The 25,024-nt window shown below is 36.6% G+C and overlaps 2 protein-coding genes across 3 annotated transcripts in view; one reads left to right on the forward strand and one right to left on the reverse strand.

Annotated features, from left to right (window-relative positions):
* Window positions 1-25,024, reverse strand: part of LOC117989014 (serine/threonine-protein kinase S6KL-like) — a 76,940-nt gene that overhangs the window by 37,199 nt on the left and 14,717 nt on the right. The window contains exon 7 of the mRNA XM_034976317.2: window positions 24,349-24,437. Within this exon, the coding sequence (XP_034832208.1) occupies window positions 24,349-24,437 (89 nt within the window). The remainder of the gene's footprint in view (window positions 1-24,348; window positions 24,438-25,024) is intronic.
* On the forward strand, window positions 936-21,521 carry LOC117989015 (neurofilament heavy polypeptide-like). Of its 2 annotated transcripts, none has more exons than XM_034976319.2 (2): window positions 936-1,096; window positions 20,047-21,521. In XM_034976319.2, the coding sequence occupies exon 2, from the start codon at window positions 20,048-20,050 to the stop codon at window positions 21,254-21,256; it is 1,209 nt and encodes a 402-aa protein (XP_034832210.1). In that variant the 5' UTR covers window positions 936-1,096; window position 20,047; the 3' UTR covers window positions 21,257-21,521. The 2 variants fall into 2 exon arrangements, with proteins under 2 accessions (XP_034832210.1, XP_069359329.1); XM_069503228.1 differs by lacking the exon at window positions 936-1,096 and adding an exon at window positions 7,677-7,701.

Below are 25,024 nucleotides of genomic sequence, written 5' to 3' on the forward strand. Positions count from 1 at the left end.
TTTTTGCGCAACGGATCAGCCTGGCTGTCCAGCGCGGAAATGCAGCTATTCTAGGAAATAAAGCTACGTAGGTACGTAGGACCAAGGTTTTTAATAGTTTTTACTTTAGTCCTACGTAGCATTCTGTTTTTAGAAATATTAGTATTTGTAGATCTATGTTTTTGGCGAACTCAAAAACTATTTTTTGCTCTAACGGCTTTTTAGTTAAAGCTCAGCAGAATAAGCTAGGTACGATATATTTCCAGCCTGCTTGTTATACCTAGGCTTTAAAAAAACCGTAAATCTTCTCAATAGATCTTACAGTTCTCACATGTTATTAACGCCTATTACCCAGAACCTACTATTATAAAACTATGAGCATAAATATTTAATTTAAGTACAGTCGTAAATAAGTAAATGTCGTCTTTAATTTAATGAGATAACTTAGAATGACTCATAATACATATCTCTTGCTAATTAATTTAACTTTTGCACCTCGTGTAACAATTTACCTGTTTCCCAAGAAAATAAAATTATCAATGATATAAAATAATGTAAGTAAACATAAATTATTTTTTATTTCAGTCAATAGCGCAACGGTATCATATATTTACCATTTTACTCATATACCGTAAGGTTCGAAGTTTAAACCTTAGCTTTGGAGCTGGAAACTTGTCATACTAAGCAGAAACCTCACGCTTAGTTAGAAAGAAAAGGAGAATATGTTAAAAAAGCGTAGATTAATCTAGAAAAATCAATAAGAACTGAAAATTTAATAATTTCGAAACAAAATTATTAGTTACTTACAATATTTGCGAAGTTGATTAAAAATATCAATTAGTTCGAAAAAATTATTGGGTTGGTGGAGATAAAATGACCATAAGTTGTGACGAAGATGCGTTAAAAGCTTTAGATATAAAAGATGTACGGAGGGCTTGCAACGCCAGAAACTCAGCTATATAAACACGGGCATTGTCACACAACCACCAATAGATTGCCGGCCGTCCCAACGTACGCACATAAGAGAAATATATAATTACATATATTTTTAATTTAGTGTCAGTGATTTGAAGGCTAACGGTTCATCTTTTATTGACACGGAATCCGAAAAAATTAGGTAAGTTTTAAAAAGTGGAAAAATTAAAAAGTTTAGATTTTAAGTTATCCTAATTAGTATCACACCTAAACTAAGTACTAACAATATAATCAGATCTAATAAAGGAATTATTTTAAGAGAGTAATCTAAAAACATCTAAGTAAATTAAAATAGCAGGAACCTACTTTATACCTATATAAAAAGTTTATAAAAGTTAGGAACTTCAAAAATGCGCTATATTTTTTCTTGCTAAAGACAAAACTATTTCAGAACTACTTCGAATAAGTAAAAAATTATACTATACACTGTAAAGAAATCATTTCGAAGTTTGTGTGAATTAGAAAAACTTAAATACTCTTAAATCTAATAAAATTTAACCTTTTTTCTAATTTTTATAAACATACTAAGAGATTTATTACTCCTCACGTTTCTAATAATAATTATATCCTAAACTGCAATACTCTGACTGATTCATCATAATATTTATTGTACCTACGAGGCTGCATATAACTTAATACATAAGTCGTACACTGCCTGTACAGGAACATACCTATATTAAAAACGTCGAAAAAAAATGTCTGAAACAGTTTTCAATGGACGCTAATTCTCTACCCGTAATTGGATTTACTCGTTCGTAGAGGACATAAATAAAACAACGCCTACGCAACGAAGACCTATAATTTACAGTTCTACGATTTCTCTCAAGGTTTAGGTTTAGATTATTAGTGGTATACTTTTATTGGCTATAAATAATTAATAATTAAATCATTTCGGTATTCATGTCCGGTAAAATTCTTGGATAGTTTTGTAATTTATATCTTACCGCATGTATTTTGGTTACAGATATAATTGAACTTTTCTTCTCTTTTTAGATTTTATTCATTTTTTTTTACTTAATGGTCAATATAAAATCAATATTGTTTAAATTTATTTTTACAGCATTCTCTTTACATTTTTTATCAACATTATCATTAGTAGATATATAATTTATTTGCTAAATTGTGCGTTACAGTAGATGTTTATACACAATCTACTAAGTGCAAAATATATTTGGGACTTTTGGGACTTTAATAAATTATTAAATTTCATAGATGGGATTTTTTAAATTTTGATAAGGATTTATCTATAATATATTTGAAATATAAGTATTTAAATCGTCCATCCAACAAACAATTTATATATTTCAAAAGAAGTTGCATGTAACTTAACATCATATATTTAACTTAACATTTATTTACCTAACGCTTAACAATATTACACAATGCACCTACCTAACAGCTAGAGATATAACAGAAACCTATTGATAAGAAATAAATACTTAGGTATTTCTTAACACTGGGCTCGGTCTCGCTTACTGGATTCAATGAAATAACTTCGATTTGTTTTGAATATCATAAACAGGTTAAGCGTTTTGACCTTGCAAAATGAAACCGTAATATTATTTAGAATAGTAAACACACCTTGCATAGATCATCGAATATCTACCGATTTAATAAGACAAAATATCTATAAAAAATCCGGAAACGGCAGGTTACTAATTTGCTTACTTTGCTCTATAAAAAATTTGCACGGTCGAGGTCGCGCTCCTATGCAAAATATACACAATATTGTATCACTTCTTCAAAAATGTGGTTATTGCCTATTCAGTGACTCGGGGGTTCGATCCCGCACGCGAACTTTTCGGAGTTATGTGCGTTTTAAGTAGGTAATAAAATATTACTTGTTTTAATGGTGAGGAAACCTACATGCCACTACTCCATAAAGTTCTTAAAGGCGTATGTCTGGCAATGCGCAATTGGCAGCGCGGTGTGGTGGACTATTGGCCAAGCACTTCTCATTCTGAGAGGAGACCCGTGCTCAGTAGTGAGTCGGGATGGGTTGATAATGCTACGGAAGCCTACCTCAACGCGTGTTCTGAGTCTGATACGCACTTCATCAGTTTTTGTTTGTTTACACGGTGATCTTACATCATGGTTCTCAATCAAGATAAGATAGTAAAAGATCGAACGACCAAATTAAAAACAGCTGATAGTATTTCAGGTAAATTTTTAGCAGCTTTCTTCATAATTACTAATTAGCTAGCTAATCTGCAAAATGTACAAATACCTACTCTTAGATAAACTAGATAAAATTAACTAGATACCTACTTACTAGAGCCACAGTTGCAGAAGATCAGCCATATAGATACCTATACTATAGTTAATCTTTATATCTAAAACATCGAAGATCTCCGAGTCCTATAATTTGTGTGCAGCCCTAAGTTATTATTATAAGCATAACTAGCCAGGGCCACCTGCAAATGAGCGGGCATATCTTGAAATCTTAAATACCAACCTCTCCTTCGTGGAACCTTAACATCATTACGACCAACAATTTTGCTGTTTGAAAAGAGATAATTATAATCTTCCGATGAATGGAAATAATACCTACACCTAAGCATGTGCCATGTCAACGCTGCACTGGCACAATCAACGACCTCCATGCACTTAGTACTAACTGTCGTAATTAAACTAGCGGCACGCTATGATGGCCGGTTTGACGTTTGTCCGCTCATGAAGTTCCGTATTAATTGATAACGACTTTGAAGGAAATAATTGTATTACTTTATTGACGATAGTGATGTGCAGAGATTCATAAATTTTATCGAATGTAGTTTTAGGTTTAGGACTCAAAATTTATTTATTAAATTGATTTCTTAAATGTATACAAGTGTAGAAAAATCAGTTTGCACCATTTAAGGGGTGAATGTACTTGTGAATATGAACAATTTTCACTATGTGGACAAACCTCTGAAATCGCAAAAAAATATCAATAAATTTTTAAAAATGGAATCTAATACGATCGTCACATAGGATCGCTGGCTAGCACAACTACTACCTCCGGCAAACTCGCGTCAATGCTCAATGCAAAACAAAGCAGTTTCGAATTGACGTTGCTTCGAAAAGTATAAACTGTCAGTGCAATGCGATTGTGATATAGTTTTGACCTGGCTTTGGATTTCAAATATTGATACTGCATTACTGTTGACCCTTGCTCGTTAATTTGGACTCTGTTCAAGCCCTTTGTTGTGGATTTCGTCGATATGACCGAACGTACGCAGAGAACTGTTCTAAATAGTCAGACACGTGAGTTCCTAATACGCCTTCGTAACTATTTCGATCGTGAAGCTCAAAATGGAGGGCCAATTTTACCTATAACGTCAGTGGTTGAACGCGTAGCTGATGCGCTTAATATTGGACAACGAACTGTTAGACGGATAACTAAAAAAAAATATGGCGAGACTGGCACAGAAGAAAATAAACTTCACACACCAAAAAAGAGAAAACGAGCAAAACCAGTCGTAGGCATCGATAGCTTTGATGCCGATGCTATCCGAAGACATGTTTACGGCTACTATTTACAGAAGGAGTATCCAACAAGAAAAAAGTTGGTGCATTCACTGAAGGAAGCTGGATTATTCTTCGGTGGGGAAAGTTCTTTAACGAAGATTTTGAAGACCATTGGATTTCGATACAAAAAATGTAACAAACGCAAAATATTGATGGAAAGATTTGATATAGCGATGGCAAGGTATACTTTTTTACGGCAAGTGAAAGAAATCAAAAATTGGCAAAATGTTGTGTTCTTGGATGAAACATGGCTTAATGCTAACCATACTGTAGGCCGTTCTTGGAACGATGACACAGCAGCATCTACTTCCAAAGTTCCTGTAGGAAAAGGATCGCGACTTATAATTTGTCACGCCGGAACCATCAACGGGTTTGTCGAAGGTTCTCTCATGGCTTTTGCGTCAAAAACCACTGGAGACTATCATGAAGACATGAATGGAGAAAAGTTTACTGAATGGTTTACCTCAATGTTGTGTAGCCTCCCTGAACCATCTATTATAATTATGGACAACGCCCCATACCACTCGATGCAAATTGACAAGCCACCTGCCCAATCCCAAAAGAAAGCTGATATCGTCGCATGGCTTCGTAAAAATGGCGTAGATGCAAACATGAATATGTTAAAAGCGGAATTAGTACGTCTTTTAAAAGAAAACAAACCAACCAAGATCCGATACGTCATTGACGAAATAGCATTAGAACATGGGCACAGAGTTATACGGTTACCGCCTTACCATTGTGAGTATAATGCGATTGAGTTGGTGTGGGCTCAAATTAAGGGATATGCTGCAAGACACAATACAGAACCCCCATTTACCACAAAAAAAATGCTAAAATTATTAGAAGAAGCTTGTGAACATGTGACTAAAGGAGACTGGGAAAAGGTTGTGAATAGAACTGTTAAATTAATAAGGGAAGATTATGAAAGAGATGTGAAAATAGATAATATTATAGAAAACGAACATATAATTATTAATGTATGTGATGATAGCAGTGACGACAGTGAAAATAGTAGTATGGACGAATCTGATTAATTATGGCCTTTTGTGGCACCTTTTTCGGTATCTTTTGTATTCATATGTTTCTTGTGTGCATATAAAGTATGTATATTCATTTTCGTTCAAATATTCAGTTCGTTCAAATAAATTAAATAAACATATACATTTTTGTTTTATTAAACCTATTTAATCAGGTACAAAAACAAAACTTAATTGTTTTTTGTTCGAGAATAAATTGACATTCCACATCACTATTGTAATGTGTCAAACCGGCCATCATAGCGTGCCGCTAGTGTAGTGAACTATCGTACTACGGATCGCATCAATCCGAACAAATTTTTTTTGGTAGAACTGCGGTTTTTGCCTACAACTTGATGTTCAATGTCATATTAATTTTGACGGCTTCATAGAATATTTTCGTTTGAAATAGCCCTTCTATAGGTACTAATTAATTCAATGGGCACTATAGTCGGTACAAACAAGCTAAAAAACCGGCCAAGTGCGAGTCAGACTTGCGCAACGAGGGTTCCGTACTCATGTATTTTTTCCATATTTTGTACGATAAATCAAAACTATTATGCATAAAAATTAATAAAAATCTGTTTTAGATAAAATCCTTTCATAATTATGATACCCCACTTGGTATAGTTATTTCTTTGAAAATTGAAAATACTTATCTGTTCATGAACACATTTTAATTTATTTTTGTGATGTGACCACAAATTCAGGGTTTTTGGTTGTATCTCTGTACCAAACAAATTTCGTTAAAATCGGTTGAACAAACTGACCGTGAAAAGCTAGCAGACAGACAGACAGGCAGACAACGAAGTGATCCAATAAGGGTTCCATTTTTCCTTTTGAGGTACTGTACCCTAAAAATTGATTATCTGCATTATTTTCAAAGTTTCATTTTGTTTTTAAACTTTCAGTTGCGCAATCTTGCATTTCAAATGTGCCTACCATGCCATCTCTACCTGTCGCGTACTATACTTGTACAGTTGATAATTGAATTAAAATTAATATTTTATTAGAGTAGCTAGGTGCCCGTGCCTTTTTGTACATACGAGGTACCTACATGTCACTACACGCTACAGTTGTACTCTGTAGTTAAAAACGCTTAGCAAAAAATTGAGCAAAACCACTGATTATTTATTACTTACAATAAAACATTTTCAAGTCATACCTAGTTCATTAATTACAATTTCGTACTCATTAGCTACAAAAAGCTGATGAATATAATAATGAAGGCCGTCATTGTTGGCTGATGAGCGAGCGTAAACAAAACATGGTGAAAATTAAACAATAGGTAGGCAGTATGGTACGTACTCCTATTTTCTCTGTAATCGATTCCTACTACAGTTTGTAAGAAGTTGGTAATGTCAAACCCGAAACTCTAAATCGTTAGTAAGCACAGTTTTTACGATAAAAGCGGATAAGAAAATTGTTATGCTTTTCGATCACATTTGTATGTGACCAAATGTCCTAAGAATATATAAAACACCTAGCTTTTCCTAGACGATTTGATATAAGGTCAGCTTAATATAATTTATATCCTATATCACCCGGGGATAATGTAGATCAGTGAAAGAATTTTCATAATCAGATCATTAGTTCCGGAGATTACCTACCCTCTACATCCAACTTTACAAACTTTAACACTTATAAGTTTTAAAGAAATGAAGCAGGTAGTAGGCACCTATTATCAAAATATGATCAAAAGTAGAAAATACTCTATTTGTAGAACCATCGATTCAGTTAGTAGATAGGATAGAACCAGCTTGTATCTGTATGGCATAAATATGTTGTATGTATATATGTATGGTATACAGAATATACTAGGGCAACTGTTAACAGCATTTTCAATAAAAATTGAGGCATTATGTTCAAAATTTTAAACCGTCTCATGTAAAACAACTAGTGTTTTATGTCTGTGCTCTAAGTCTGAGACTCTACCATTATTATTATTCCTACAAAGTAGGTATACCGGGCTTTAGTAGAATGTGTTATTTCAGAGTTATTACCTATCTGCCATGCCAGTCAGTCTCTCCCGTACATGCGTACAAGTATCTCGTGACGAGCCAATTTGGCAGATGGACTCAAGATTTCAATTTTCAAGTTCATCGTTTACTCTAATGAAGTCGTGATTCGGTACTTATGTTATGGTAGCTACAAAAACAAAACTGTAGAAAATCAAAAACAATCTAATCTCCGTAGCACGTGCGACGTCGACAGCCAACAGGTATACAATAACAATATTTGTGAGTCAGGCATTAGCAGAATGCTGATACAAATCTAATCTTAGCAGTAATGTGCGTTTGTATAGTACGGTTCTTAGTGGTCGTTACTCGTTGATAAGTCCTGCCTACGTATCGCCTATAATTATTATTATAAATGCCTCCTCGTTGCGTCGGGGTGCGGTCCTGGGCACGCACCTCTAACTATTCGGAGTTAGTGCGTTTTAAACAACTAAATACCACTTGCTTTATCGGTGAAGGAAAACATCGTGAAAAAACCTGCACGATGCCTGAAATTTTTCCATAATGTTCTTAAAGGTGTGTGAAGTCTGCCAATCCGCTCTGGGGCAACGTAGCAGACGGGTCTCTTCTCATTCTGAGAGGAGACCCGTGCTCAAAACTGGGCCGGCGATGAATTGATCATGATGATGATGATCTTATTACATATTTTAGTGTTCCCATGGAAGTAAGAAGTAGGTACCTACTAATACTTAGTACAAGAGTGTCACAAAACCTAACTGAAATTTCTACCTGTGCATAAATCGTATTTAACAACATGCCCTGTCAGTAGATTATGACGCATTTGAGACACTTCGCAGTTTTCCTCCTCACGTGGCATGTATATTCATAATATTGTCATTCTGTCAACGTGGATCTCATGTTTTATGGCGATTCAGAGCGGAAAATTTAAAGCATAAACTTCTACTTCACAATAGCATGACGACGGTCTTATAAAGGAAAACACCTAAGTCTAAATTGCATTTTTTGATTAAACTTTTTCCACATTTAGATAAGTATAGTTAGCTATTGAAAAAATATATTTATAGTAGGTAACTATCTGAAAAAGTAGCTTCTATCAATGTGGTGCTGAACAACTTGAATTTTCAGCCTGTGAGCCCAAAGAATAAATAAAATAATGAGTCATTTAAAATGGCTGTGATATGAGTAACCATAGATTAATTATTGGTCTCGCTCCGCTCTACGAGTAAACTAATGGATTTAAAAATCCTGTGGAATCTCTTTGATTTTCCGGAATCAAAAGCCTATGTCCTTACCCGAGATGCAAGTTAACTTTGTACCAAACCAAACGTCGAAATCGGTAAAATGGATGGGTCATGACAAGCAGGTAGACAGACAGACACACTTTCGCATTTAATAATTTTTTAATATTAGGTATATGGATATAATAAGCTAAGAAGATGGTAATACTTTCGCCATCAGTTCTTGTTGTACAATGTACATGCTTGTAGCTAATAGCAGAGATAATATATTAACAAGTAAATATATTATCTCTGCTAATAGGGAAACATGACAGTTGAAAGAAGACACCCACCGCGACTGACTGACTGAGTTAAAGTCAAAAGAACACGATTCAAGGAAACTTGCCGCATCAATTAGCGAACATAATGCTAATGATTTTCACGGGCCGTGGACATTTAGTCATGCCCACAACAATACTCAATGCATGGAAATATTTTCGGACAACCGAGGTTGAATTCATATAAATACAAACGAACTTCGATGCGCAGGTTTGAATCCGGTCGGGGATTTAAACTTGCGTATATTTATCCGAATCTGATACACAAAACTAAATTCGAATGAAGTCTCAAATAATAATCTGATCTGAATTTGAGAGATGAATCTTACGAACACGTTTGTAAGGATTTAAAAAAAATATATAAAACTAGCAAGTGGGTCACCTGATGCTAATAAATGATTACCGCCGCCCATGAACATTTGCAGCACTAGAGGAATCGCCAATGCGTTGCCAGCTTTTCAGGAATTTGTTGATCCACTCTTTGAATAACTCTATGTTGAAATCTGGTAGGAACGACGACGCCAAACGGAGTTAGTTCCACAGTTTGAGGGAGTTAAATCACAGATAGTTAGTACATAATATAGTTCAATGAGTTAAAAGGCGTTTACTCGTAGTACACTCCAATCAAACGTAGCCAATCAAACTCAATGAAATGTACGAGTAGATACGTTCTAGGAACTAATATATGTTATATTATGTTCATGGTTTTCCAGATTTACATAAAAATATTCAGTTTCAAAGTTACACGGTCTCAAGAATTTACATACCAATCTTCAAACCCGTTAAACTTGAAAATTTGTTATTTTTACGCAAATCTGGCAAACCATAGTATTTGTTTCTAGAACGTGTCTACAAAATAACATCGACATTGATTGGTTAATAATCAAATGAGAACCAAACTTCGTTTGTATGAAGCGAGCGACGGAGAGACCGCCGTAAAACTTACGAGTAACATGCTGTATATAGTCAGAAAAACGTTTCGATATAAATGAACTAAAGAAATAAAATAATTGCTTTCGATTTTTATAAAAATGATGGTCTGACACGGTAAATTAGTTTATGCTTATATGTAAACACAGACTAAATGCTTTAATCGTAGTGTTTTTCCACATAAAATGGCTACCTACGAAGATTTTAAACTGCTTGTTGATTAAAATAATGGCTAAGGACGATATCCTGACGAATATACTCATCATCTCGGACGTCACTTCTTGGAAGTTTGTAGACATAATAGCCTTCACGTTAAATTACTGCCTAATCGCTGATCGCTTTAAATTTTTTGCTTTAAAACTATAAAAAGTTAAATGCGTTCCTGTTACGATATTAATCAAAAGCTACGATGAAGGTCGTATGTACGAATGCGGTTTAAATTCAAAACGGTCCAAGAAAATGAATTCCGATCTGAGGTTTTAGAAAAGTTCCTCAATCAACCCGGCCACAATCTTCTGTGAAGCTTATAGATCTTTTTAGAGATCTTTAACGAAGCCATTATGGGAGACTTCTTGTTTCAAATCAAATTAAATAATTTTTTTCTCTTGTTTGAACCAAATCAAATCAAATCAAGGATTTGCATACAAATCTTTAAGCCCGCGTAACCTTGAAACTAGATATTTTCACAAAAATCTATAAAACCACAGGCACAAATATTAGTATCTTAAGCAAGTCTACCATTGAGTTTTGTTAATATTCAAATGAAAACCAAACTAAGTTTGTATAAAAGGCACTAGGGGTTCGCGCTAGGGAAACCTCTCTTAAAACATTTCATGACTCCATTTACAGTTACTGTAATAAATACCAGTTATATATTCATGACGCAAGCCTCAAGAAGCTACCTACATAATTTTTGTTATATCATTATAACTTGAAAGCAGCCAAGAGTAAGGCTTCTGCTAAGACAATTAACTTTTGATACCTACTTGCTTATCGTTAAGTATATTGGTAACACAAGTTTGTAACTGGTAAGGAACGTAATAAATGCTAAAGTTCAACACTTATGCAAGAGGGATGGCAGAATTGAGCACATTTGTTGGCATTTCAGCTTTGTGTGTGCATCTGTTACGCTTGCATAAAGTTCTTTCGCTGACATTGTTCTCAAACTATTAAAACAACTACTCAGATTTTCAATTTGGCATTTCTGTACTTGTACAAACTGTATAACTACAACTATATATACATATTATATAAGTATTGCAGATCTATGATTCATTTTCATTCAAATTCATGACTCTATCAATTGAATTGACTTAAATATTTTTTATGACAATGAGGCTAATGTACATAAATATCAGAGCAAATGAAAAGGAAATGATTTCACCAGCAAAGAAATCGATCTTTTAAAATACTAGAAAATGACAGGCACAGCTAGAAGTCGTGACAAAAGTTACAGAGTCAGGTCCGAGCACCTGTGAATTCAGTTGTAATAGCGACTCTAGATCTACAGTCTACACAGAAAATCCTGGACCATGTTCCTGGATAAGACCGTAATAGTCACCATTATTTTGAACTAGGCGATGCCGGTATCTTCGTCCACGTTTAGGTTTCTTTTAAATCCTTTGGGAACTCTTTGATTTTTCGGCATGATAGATAGCCTGTGTTCGTCCCACGGATGCAAGCTATCACTGTACGAAATTTCGACAAAATCGTTGGTTAAGCTGCGCTGAGTTGTGAAAAGCTAGTAGACAGACACATAGAGAGACAGACATACAGAGAGATATAGGTAGAGAGTGAAACAGACACACTTTCGCATTTATATTAGGTAGTATGGATTCACGTTTAAGAAGGGTTTTTCTACACGGCTAACCCGCTCAATATGATAATGCAATAGACGGCCTAGTGATGGTCTTTCATATTACAATTACGTGTTGCAGTTTCGCTCGTCATCCTCGACGATTTGATTTATTCCGAACGAGATAATAGGATCGATCAGCGTCCCAATGCGTCGACAATGAACCGTGGGTCGGACATTGCACAATCATTCGAATAACGGGTTTCGACATGCGACAACCGGCAACGCACCTCGTGCTGTATAGGGCCTGTATAATACAGATAATACTAAAATCGAGCCTACCAGTTTTCCGAGGTACCAGTTGACTCCAAAAATACAGGTCATTGGCTTGAGACGATCGCGCTGATAAGATATACCGTACCTACACATAAATATTATATTCTGTTCAGTCGGTTTTAAATGATGATTAAAAAAGAAAGGCTGAAATATTAAACCAATGTTTAGGTTTTCTTATTAAAAATAAATTAAATACAGATACGGCTCAGTTATCGAGATTAGGTAAACAGGAAGCTTGTATAGGCATAGCTTAAGGAAAAATAAAAAAATTATGCATAATGATGTGATGTACATTTTCTATTTTCTCTAAATAAAAATAAAATCGCGCTAAAAGAAATACAAATATAAATCAATTTCCCAAAATAACATTTGAAGGAGAATAACAAGTAGGTACTTACTTAATCATTTTTATTTTAACCCAGATTATATAGGAAATTGTTAAAATATATTAACTATCGGCTGTCCATTTATAAAAATAGAAAGTAGTTCAGTCAAACAAAGGAAGAATTGGACCGGCAAGTCGGGTTTTGTGTGAAAACGTGGTCTGTTAAAAAAGTGAAGTTTCGTCTGGGTCACAGATCCAGACGGTCTCGCCTTAAAAGTGGAAATTTTCGTATTCCGCGTGCACCTCGCAAACGTGTGAATTTTAAAGACATCTGAACCCAATTTAATGTAAGTTACAACCACAAGCGTTCCTACATATCCGAATAATAATGCAATACGAAACTCCTATGTAAATTGAGAATGAATAACTTTGTGTTTCCAAAGAATGTCGCATATGGATTCAAGGCAGGAACCTGTTTATTTATAGTATGTTTATTTAAATAACTGTTAATTCCTTCTTAGTTCCATAAACCTTGGGTAATTTGAATTTCATGATCATTATCAACCGATAGATGTCACACCACGACGGTGAAGGAAAACATCGTGAGGAAACCTGCACGCCTAAGAGTTCTCCATAGTGTTCTCAAAGGTGTATGAAGTCTACCAATCCGCACTGGGCCAGCGCGGCGTGGCAAATTATGGCTTACACCGGACACCCTTTTCATTCTGAGAGGTGAGGTGTTCAGTAGAAGGCCGGCAATGGTTGGATCATGTTGGGACTTGGGACGTCTACTGCTAGACATAGGTCTCTTGTAGGGACTTCCACACGCCACGGTCTTGCCGCCCGAGCCACCACACCGGCTCCCTACGACTCGATGACGTTAGAGTGGAGGGTCTTCGAACTCTGCGCTTTCCACTGCGAGGTCGTCATTCCAGCATCATGGGCCAATCCTCAAAGTCTATCGGTTTTTGGAACTAAGTATCCTGCCCATTGCCACTTCAGCTTCGTAATCCCCTGATCTATGTCGGTTACTCTGGTTCTCCTACGGATCTTCTTATGTCTGACTGGATCACATAGTCGTAGAGAAACTTTAAGCTTAGCTCTCTCCATTTATTTATCGTGTTTTTGTTTAAATAACTGTTAATTCCTCGTAGTTCCATAAACCTTGAGTAATTTCAGTTTGCCCTATTTAATTAGATTTTTATTTTTTCAGTTTTTTTGTTAACTTAGTTATTTCTGATAGAATCGGCCATCGCGTAAAAACATTTTATCTACTGGTTTTAAAAGTTCGATCAAGTCATTTCATTCGACAAAAAGACAATTCTATACTTATCATTATCTATTTCTGTTTCTTGCTTCAGTTGATAAATAACTATTTGCTTTGAAACTGCTTTTAATAAATTCCCTATTTAACGACCGCATTGATTTGCAAGGCCTGTGCTTGCGTAGATTTCAATTAATAGGTATGTTTAACGTATCTAATCCATACTTCCATACCAATATTTAAAAAACTAGCGGCCATCGTCTACTTCGTGATAGAAATTGATTTTTATTTGACTGAAGATTTTCCAAAAAAAAAAAAATTCATACAAAACTTATCCTGACAGTTACGAACACAACGAAAAAAATTATGCAAATCAGTCGAGCCGTTCGAAAGTGATGATCTTTCATCATGCGGCAATTGATTTGTATGTACTGTACTAGATGAAGTGTCTGTCTATCCGCCTGTTTGTCACCTTTTCACGTCTCAACCACTGAACCTTTTTCCACAAAATGTTGAAGACCCGTGAAAAACCGTTCGCGGAGACACATGCTCTGGTCAGTAGTGGGCCGGCGATAGGTCAAGGTGATGATGATGATAACGTTGATAATACATAGGTATTATACAGGATGTAACCAGAACGCTAGCAAAAACGAAGACAGATGATATTACTGATAATGTAGTACTGGTAACGCCGCGTCGCAGGTGGGTCATTGACCCGAGTTTTGCGCGCTATACATTGTGTGTTTGAAAATTACTAAATCACTAAAACTACAAAATGAGTCTAATGGTTATTAATATTGGGTTGTGTTTAGGTAGTATAACAGTAACGTAACGTTCTGGTTAGGTACACCCCGTATTTACAGGATGGAGTTTAATTTACAAAATCGTCTCATAATACGTATTTAGTAAAATGTTCTGTAGATAAGCATCGTAATTAAATAAATGTATGTATGTATGTACGAGTATGTGTTTAATAAACTATTTTTAAATTCGCGACGTAGTTTTTACATAATTAATTGTGGGTACCATTAAATGGTCACGAATCACAATTATTTATGTCCGTGATATCTGACAAGATTTATAATGAGCGAATTAAAGTAATTACCAACTTATTGTGTTGTTCGTATTGTTCGTACCTCGTACTAAGTACTACCTAAATGTCGGTTTTTCCTACGTAAATCCGAATTACTTACTTGATAATATTCATTAGGTACTTAGTCATAAGAATTTTGAATCGGTATTATTTTTAATGTCCACACAATTGTTTTTTGATGACTACCTACTAACTACCGATTACATAATACAATTTTCTTGAAACAAAGAGTTGTAACTAATACTACCGAATACATAATATTATATAACAAGCTGATGCCCGCGACTTCGTCCGCGTGGAATTAGGTTTTTAAAAATCCCGTGAGAACTCTTTGATTTTCCGGGATAAAAAGTAGACTATGTCACTCTCCAGGTCTTTATCTATGCCCATGTAAAAATCACGTCAATCCGTTGCACCGTTGCGACGTGATTGAAGGACAAACCAACAAACCAACAAACAAACACACTTTCGCATTTAAAATAAGGGCACTGATTACTTACAATTTTCTAGAATCTAAGAGAGTTTGAAATATTTTAGACTTTCAACAAAAATTTCACACTGCACACACACATATTTTCATCATTTCTCAATCCGGTGAGGAAAGCATTGTGAGGAAACCTGCATGCCTAATAAATCTCCATTTTTATTTTTATTTTTGTGTATGTTTTGTACTGTGTTTTGTGTTCGCGCTATGGTCGTAAATAAAATAATATTTACTTATTTATAATGTTCTCAAAGGTGTGTTAAGTCTGGTAGTCTGATGTCAGTGCTTAGTAGTGAGCCGGCGATGGGTTGATGATAATGAATCTCAATCCATCACCGGTCCACCATAGAGCACTGCGGTCTTCTCTCAGAAAGAGAGAGGTTTAGGCCATAGCCCACTACTAGAGGAGACCTGTGCTCTGAAGTGAGCCGGCTATGAGTTGATGATGATGATTATACCTAATACTACTAATAATACTACATAGAAATGGAATGCATAATACTCGTGCGAGTTTGCTGTGTCGAATGTATATCAATTATCAACAGTAAAATTACTGCTTTGCTTGGATACGGTCAAACATAAAGTTACAACTTACAGCGCACATTTTGGCTGCATTTCCATCAGTGATAATATGCTTAGTATATTAAGTAGTCCAATCTGAACACGAGTCGTATGAATGCGCAGTGACAAACAGATCTTAGCTTCGGACTTGACTCAAGTGATGAAATAGAGTATCATAATAGAATATCATAATTATATTATTATCACTGTGATTTAATTGTACAATAAGTTTACGGTACAAAAGTTGACACTAGGACTAGGTAGTTAAAAAGGTACCTACTCGCATTAAGTAAATAATGGTAGACTTACAAAGCGTAACATTATGTGGCAATTCCACTTGGGGACAAAATTTTACAAGGCCTATAAAATCAAGTTGAACCCAGTTATCAAGTAGAAAGTCTATTGAAGTTAGTTCAATTGAAAATTGCAACGTAATGACAATAATATTTCGTAAATTTCGTGACTTAGAACTCTGTGGGTCCTATAGTCCGCGACAGATTGAGATAGCGATCGGGGTATGAGGTGGGGGGACGCCCCGCACACCCGCACATCACCCGCGCTCGCCCGTACCGGGTTAGCGCGGGGGCTGTGCGGGTGTTCCCTCCCCGATTGCCATCTCGACCTGTCGCGTGCTATAGGTAGTAGGTACATATTAACGATCATGGGATCTTACTTTATTTATTAAGTAGGCTAATAATCCAATACCAAAACAAGGCGTGTCTCTTGTACATAAACGCTAATAGAGAAAAACTTTTGTGTGACCACAATACACTGAAACTATTGTTATATACAAATAATCGCAGACCCGCGTCGGGCAGGCACATTTTTTGATTGGCGCAACAAGCGGCATGCGCTGGGCTTCAATTGGAAGATTACGCAGAGTGTGGGAAGACGACAACGCTTGCCCTGAGTCGGGATATACTTCCAGAAAATAACGAACGCACTAACAAACAATCGCATAAATCAACCGCTATCCGTTACAGGACAAAATCTCTATATATAAACCACAAAAAATGTTTCTACGTGTGTCCGTTGAGACTTTGAAACTATCCAACCGTTACTACTATTATATTAATCTGTGCCGATGTGGCCGAACCCGGTTTCTTTAGAAAGGCAATAATGCGAAGATGGTTTTAGACCAATAGAAAATGCAATAAACAAATTACAACGAACGAATTACCAACGTTATAGTCATTACCTATTATGTATGATTATTATAATAACGTAAAAATTAATATAGTCATTAACTCATTACCTATTCAATATTTTGGTACCTTGAAAATCTACATAGTTCTAGGATATTCCAAAAAGATTCCGAATGTTCTTACTAGTAAGCCTACCACTGTTTGATAGCTTTAATGGTTGCCTAGCACTCTCTCGTCTTGGCTAAAATACACAGTTGCAGCAAAAATATACCACAACCTCAGTAAAAAATATACCAAAGTTGCAATCATCTCGTGGTTGGCTAACAGTCTCACTAATTGCTAAAAGGCACAGTTGCAGCAAAATATACCTACCATAAATTCACATACAAAAAAAAAGTAAAAATATACCAATAACATCTGTGACGTGTTAGCCCAGTACAAAATCGAACACAAACATCCCGAGCACAAACATTGGTTGGTAACAAAATCATATTCTAGAAATTATTCCGAACTTTTTAAAAACACCGGCGTATTTGCCTCGGAGACCTCATTAGTTTTCCTGAGCCAAAAAGCGTGTCAAAAAAAGCTGTGATAGCCAAGTGGTTAGGACGTCCGCCTTCTATTCGGAGGTCGGGGGTTCGATCCCGGGCACGCACGTCTAACTTTTTGGAGTTATGTGCGTTTTAAGTAATTAAATATCCCTCGATTTAACGGTAAAGGAAGATCGTGAATTCAATTCAATTCAATTCAAATTTCTTTATTGAAGAAGAAACCTGAATAAAGAAAAGAAGAAGTGAAGAAACCTGAATGCCTGAGAGTTTTCTATAATGTTCTCAAAGGTGTGTGAAGTCTACCAATCCGCACATGGCCAATGTAGTAGTCTATGGCCAAAACCCTTCTCACTCTGAGAGGAGACCCGTGCTCTGTAGTGAGCCGGCGATGGTTTGATCATGAAAAGCGTGTAATAATTCCATATAATATTTTATAGAAACCTAAAAACTACAGGTCGGTTATTACATAAAACGGTTATGAACTGTTACAGACTATTTATAAGAAAAATATTTATTATATATAAAACGTAATTTCAGTGGCAATGGCCGCCTCACCCCATCATTATGGAACCAGTTCGCCATCTTGATGAACGGTTCACATTTTTATTTTCATTGCCATCTTGCCTTACGGTGTGTTCATTTTTTTACATTCTTTCAAGATTGGTATTCATGACTTTGTTCGTCTATATTTCTTCGGCCTAGTACCTATATTCCAATAATGTGGTTGCTTATATAACTAAATCGAATTGTTAGGTACAAGTTTGAAGTATCTACACCATTGACTTGTAGTGTATCATATCACTGATCTACACGAAGCAATTTCGTAAGTAATTCAGATTCATCAGACCCATTCGTTATAACTAGATATAGAAATAGGCTTTCACAAGATTTTAAAAACGTCGCGGTCGAATCAATACCAAGTACCAACAAACATATTAGATACTAGCTGATGCCCGCAACTTCGTCCGCGTGGATTTAGGTGTTTAAAAATCCCATGGGAACTCTTTGATTTTCGGGGATAAAAAGTAGTATGTCACTCTCCAGGTCTTTAACTATACCCATGCAAAAAATCACGTTAATCCGTTGCTCCGCTGCGATGCGATTGAATAAACCAACAAACAAACACACTTTCGCATTTATAATATGGGTAGTGAAATATGGGCAGTTCACTACAACCATTTCGAAAAATTCTTCTGAAGTAGAACTCAAGAATTTAACACTATGAACTAGCAAATAAATAACAAAAGTCAAAAGTTGTTAACCTGTCCACAAACAGTGAATCATCCATCCGATAGCATCTGCATTCTACTTACGGATTCTATTCAATGAGTCAATTAGAATTCAGATAATGTGTGCTCGTCTCGCCGGATCATCCATATTACTGACGCGCATTTCGCATCCTGCCTAACCGCACGCACTAGGAAGCGTCCATCATGACAGTCTGCTGTTCATATCATCGCAGAAAAAGGGATAGAACCTTATAATAGCATAGAAATGCGTGCGTTTTTTATATCTTACTATAGCTGATGACCGCGACTTCGTCCGTATGGAGGTATTTTTGAAAAAACCAGTAAGAACTCTTTAATTTTCCGGAATAAAAAGTAGGTATCCTATATATCTCCTGATGTTCTTGCAAGAATTCTCTATTTAACACGTAGATAAGTAAAAGGCATTGTTTTTCCAGACAGTTCATCCCAATTTCTTTAGGTTCTAACCAGAATTTTATATCAATGGTTCTAAAATCTCAAACAAACAAAGAGTTGAAATGGCCAAATCTTGCACAATAACGTCGATATTATTATCATAATATTTAAAACCATGAGTCATAAGTCTTATAGTTAAAGTAATAACATGTAATTAATTCACAATGTAATGTCGTTGGACGGACGTAAGATATTATTTAACTTGTCGATATCTCGTTACTGCATCTTGCTACAATACAAGCTCGTTTTAAATAACTATCCTGTTTGTAGCCGCGTTCTATTTGTAGACCGGCGCCATACCACATTCCAATAGGACCTGGGCTGGGATATCGAGTTAATGTCATCCCCTTAACTAGTCACGGTATTAATAGAACTCGTCGGATGTTACAACCTGTCTCGTGATTATGGTAATAAATAACCGGTAACTGCGCTATCTATTCGTAATCTATACGGCGCGATCAATATAAAAAATATTCCCATTACACCGACGCATCTGTTCAGTCATCAATATAAACTTTATTACTTGAATAACTAACAGAAATCCTACAAAAGTATATTCATAATCACAGTCCACTTTCACAAATAGTTTACATCCTTCTTATACATATTAAGTTTAATTCAACGCGACTAGATCGGCGTCACTCGAGTCTCGACCCCAGCATATCCAGCCCTTAGATGATTGAACGCTAATAGGAAAATTGCTGTGAATGTTGGAGTCGAGCGGCGGTGCGTAACATTGGCCTTACCGCGCCTCACGACTTGCAGACGTGCATTTATTTGAATTCCACACAATTGGCTCGCAATTATTTTCCAAACCGCTAATTATATATTTCTCTTCTTTTCAGGATGAAGGTTTTACTACTTTGCATGGCCTTTGCGGCTGTGAGTCTAGCCATGCCGGTCGCTGAGGAGAAGCAAGAAGTACCAGTCGCACTTCCATCTATTCCTGAAATTAAGGTCGATGAAGCAAAGGTTCCGAGTGAAGTGAAAACTGCTCTCGTAGAAGAAAAAAAGCCTGAACTAGAAACGGAGACTAAACCTGCGGAAAAACCTCTAGAAGCAGCAGCAAAGAGTGCATTAGCACCTGTGGATGCGGTTCCGGAAACACAATCTGCGGCTAAAATTGAAACTATTCCTGAATTGAAAAAGGAGGTCATTCCTGAGATTAAGGCCGTAGCCCCTGAGGCTCCTCCAAAGCCCGAAGTAGCTGAACCGGCTGTAGCTAAAGCTGAGGCAAAGAGTGACCTACCTGAACCTAAGCCAGTAATAGAAGAAATTAAATCTGAAGCAACTCAGGCTAAAGTTACAGAGGTCATCAATGAGCAGCCATCAGCAAAATCAGCTATTTACGATGAAGCTATTGACATAAGTGCCGTTAAAATTCCTGCAGCAGTTGCCGACGACGTTGTAGATGCTGCAGCCATCAACCCTGTGATCGCCACTAAGAGTGCCGACCCGGAGGAAATTAAGGATGATGCTCCTGCTCCTGAATTAGATGTTAAGCCCATCCAACCCGAGGAAAGCAAACCTGCAGAGGCCAAGACTGAAGAAAAACCCGCTGAAGTTGCTCAAGCTCCAGATGCCTCCGCTTCAGCAAAATCTGCCAGTGACTCTGAAACACGAGTAGTTCGCGACGCTGCTGCAGAGAACAAGGAAGCAGAGGCACCAAAGATCGAAGCTAAGACTATCGCGGAGTCGATTAAAGATGAAGTTAAACCTGAAGTACAAAAAATTGAACCCGAATCTGCAAAACCTGAGGAAGTTCAAATCGAAAGTGACAAGAAATCAGAATCACCTAAAACAGAAGTTTCAAACGAATCCGCTGTTAAACCAGTTGTAGAGGAAGAAATAAAAGAGGTAGCAGCACCCGTCCAACCTGCAGAGTTTACTCCGAGCAAACCCGCAGTTCAATCCGTGGAGCCAACTTTAAATGACCAACCCGCAATGAACAAAAAAGATAAAAAGGAAAACAAGAGCTCCGAAGAGAGCGGAGAAAGCGGGGAAAAGGGCAAGGAATCTTCGGAAGAGAGCGATGAATCAAGGGAAAAGTCTTAAGTTAGTTAATGTTAGGTTGTTCGGCGGTTGGCGTGGGTCGACTTGACCTCGACACGCGCCGGCCGCCCGCTGCAGCGCTGTGAGTGTGACGCATCTCGCGCGAAGAGCGGCTCCGACACGGCCGTCCCGCGTGAATATCTGACTATTCTCTAGTTTTAGAGACTAATTTAAATAGTGGAACACCTACGCTGTAATTATTATTTTCAAAGTAAATTATCGAATTCGCGGTACTATAAGTAATAATAAATAGTTTTTATAATAAATACTTATTGTTTTTTGATTACCCTTAATCCATAGAAACTAATAAGATCATCAACGGCCGAAATCAATAATAATCTATCTGCAATCTGTCGACAAGATTTTCTAAAATGTGTCTTTGTTATTTGTTAAAAAGATCAATTTTTCACAAACAATTATTTATTACTAGATGATGCCCGCGACTTCATCCGCGTGGATTTAGGTTTTTTAAAAATCCCGTGGGAACTCTTTAATTTTCCGGGATAAAAAGTAGCCTATGTCCTTCCCCGGGATGTAAGCTACTTCTGTACCAAACATCAAAATCGGTTAAACTGTTGGGCCGTAAAAAGCTAGCAGACAGACAGACACACTTTCGCATTTATAATATTAGTATGGAAGTATGGATATGGATTAATTTTGGTCGTAAGAGGATCAGACTTTAATATAATTAAATCGGTCATTTCTAAAACCACGTAAGTCAAGTTCAAATTCAAATCGTTTAAACTGTTGGGCCGTAAAAAGCTAGCAGACAGACAGACACACTTTCGCATTTATAATATTAGTATGGAAGTATGGATATGGATTAATTTTGGTCGTAAGAGGATCAGACTTTAATATAATTAAATCGGTCATTTCTAAAACCACGTAAGTCAAGTTCAAATTCAAATCGTTTAAACTGTTGGTCCGTAAAAAGCTAGCAGACAGACAGGCACACTTTCGCATTTATAATATTAGTATGGAAGTATGGATATGGATTAATTTTGGTCGTAAGAGGATAAGACTTTAATATAATTGAATTGGTCATTTCTAAAACCCTACCTATAACCACAACCACATACCTAAGTCAAGGTCAAATTGTATACCATTTAACCTGGTTTCTTGCTAAAACAACATAAGTCAAGAACAGTTTTTCAGGCTTTTTTTACTATTAGATATTATTTAAATATTGTAAAGATTATTCGATATTTCAATCGAAATACTTTTTACGAAAGTTTCAGCTTTTAAAGTTTCAGCCCAAAAACTTCTATCAAAATTCGTTTACATGTAAACGACACAGTTTTTTTATTGATTTCTGAGACATTCTAATTGTGTGAACTGTACAACAGCTCTCACCGAACAATCTCCTTCGTGCCTTCTCCATAAACGTGACACTGGCGAAACACTGTGCCCAGCTGGCACACCTAAAAGCCAATAATTGGGAATTGAATTGAACTAATTGTGTGACTTATTTGGTTTTTGAAATGGCCGATACAATTTAAATTTGTCATGCTCCAATGATCGGCAAATATTATTTTAAGCAAAAAAGTGCGGGAAATTTAGCCCAACGTGGGACGCAAAGGCCTTCCCTAGACTAGGTTTCATCAAGTCCAGTTCACCGGTTCAGCGGATAGCCGCAAACGGTGATGCTAACAAATGTACAGTGTCAAACAGTAACAAATGTACATATTGGTTCCAAGTTCGCATAGCAAAGCATAGCATAGCGAACAATTGGCGGGGCGGTTGCTAGCGTCACATAATGTTATGGACAAGTCTAAAGGAAAATCGCGAGCGTTTGGCTCTTCATACATTGCAATACTCGCAAGAGACGATATCGCAGTCGCATGCCAGTAGAATACATGTTCGCTACTCGAGTTTCGTACGTATCTTCTTGAACTTTAATGTCAAACTGCTGATCCGCCGCCATTTTGCCGATATTCGTAGGAGACGCGACGCGCGGGCGACGACAAGGTGGGTATCGCGAGACTAGTAGCAGACGCGTAGGATACCGGTAGCGAAGTGTGCGAATCACCATACAAATGTGTATAAGATACTCCTCAGTGACTCATCTTCGAGACTCGCGTAGGACTAGTAGGACACTAGTCGTCTGTAAGTATCGTAATGTAAGAAGGGCCTTTCGTTCAAACGTGTCTAAAGAAATGTAAGGAGAGCGCCATCAATGCGCGGACAAAGTGGCAAAGAAAAATTACGTGAGCGGAATACACCTTGCTATTTTCCGCTAGATTTGTCTTTAAACTATAAATTCACTAGCTGATGCCCGCGACTTCGTACGCCTGGAATTAGGTTTTTTAAAAATCCCGTAGGAATTCTTTTATTTTCCGGGATAAAAAGTAGCCTATGTCACTCTGCAGGTCTTTATCTATACCCATGCAAAAAATCACATCAATCCGTTGCACCGTTGCGACGTGACTGAAGGACAAACCAACAAACCAACAAACCAATAAACCAACAAACCAACAAACAAACACACTTTCGCATTTATAATAAGGGTACTGATACACCCCCGGACACAGTGGTGAGCGCTATAGATTATCGATGCGAAGTCCTAGGTTCGATTCCCGGCAGGGGTATTTTGGGAATTTATATATTTTTTAATTATTATCTCTGATCGGGTTTGACGAGAGACCACCCTAGCCGTGCTGTCAACCGATTTACTGTTCTGGTACGAAGCCGCGTACAAACCAAGGAGTATGTATGCATGGAGTACAAGTTTAATAAAAATTGCCATACCTAGTCCAATCCACATTCGGCTTAGACTGCATCATCAATTACGACCAGCGGGATGATTCAATAACTCAGTGTTCAACACTGAATGATAGCCACCGAGCTCATCTGACATTAATTTTTAATCCATCGAAGCTTCTCTACGAGGTTTTGTATATCACTCAGTGAAGCAGCAATGTAGAACTAACTAATGTCAAATGAGCGCGGTGGCTATCATTCAGTGTTGAACACTGAGTTAGTGAATCACCCCGCGGTCGTAAGTGATGATGCAGTCTAAGGCGGGTGCAGGATTGGAAGTTTTTATGCTGGTGAGACCACTGTCAAGTTATCATCAAATTAAAAAAGCAACTTACCTCCCCGGTAAGCATCCGGCAGGCGAGGACTCCGAGCGACCACCAATCTACAGCGTGACCATAGGGCTCCCGCTGCACTACCTCGGGAGCTGGTGACAAGAATATACAGAATAAGAAATACTATATTTTATTTTTATCATACATAATATCCTACTGCCTTACAGACAATCCCACAGATACATCCCTTCTTCCCTCAGACATGATATTATTGTAAATCGAATCTTTGAAAAGAGCAACCACCGAGTTTAATGCTGGTTCTGAATTCCGATCCAATTTGGCGATTACCTGCCAACTTATAAAAAGTTTAGTTGAATAAAAAATATTTCTATTTCTATTTCTTCAACTGCTTTTAACTGACATCCTTTAGTGGACGCTTAATTTGTGTATATTAGGTAAACATTCATTAACAATACAGCGGACAAATTCACAAAAAGAATATTTGGTAGTAAAGCAACCGAGGTACTTATTTCCCGTTTCTCAAAAAATATTGAATCGAAATGGAAAGCAATTAGTTTTTCAAGAAAATATTGAATTGAATTTAAAATATTTTTGACTTGAATTGAATTGACAGTAAAGTGACCGAGATATTTTCCGTTTCCAAAAAAATATTGAATTAAAATAGAAAGCAATTAGTTTTTTAAGAAAATATTGAATTGAATTTAAAATATTTTTGACT

This window comes from Maniola hyperantus, chromosome 15 (assembly GCF_902806685.2).
Source record: "Maniola hyperantus chromosome 15, iAphHyp1.2, whole genome shotgun sequence".
In the NCBI taxonomy this organism is placed as follows: Eukaryota; Metazoa; Arthropoda; class Insecta; order Lepidoptera; family Nymphalidae; genus Maniola; species Maniola hyperantus.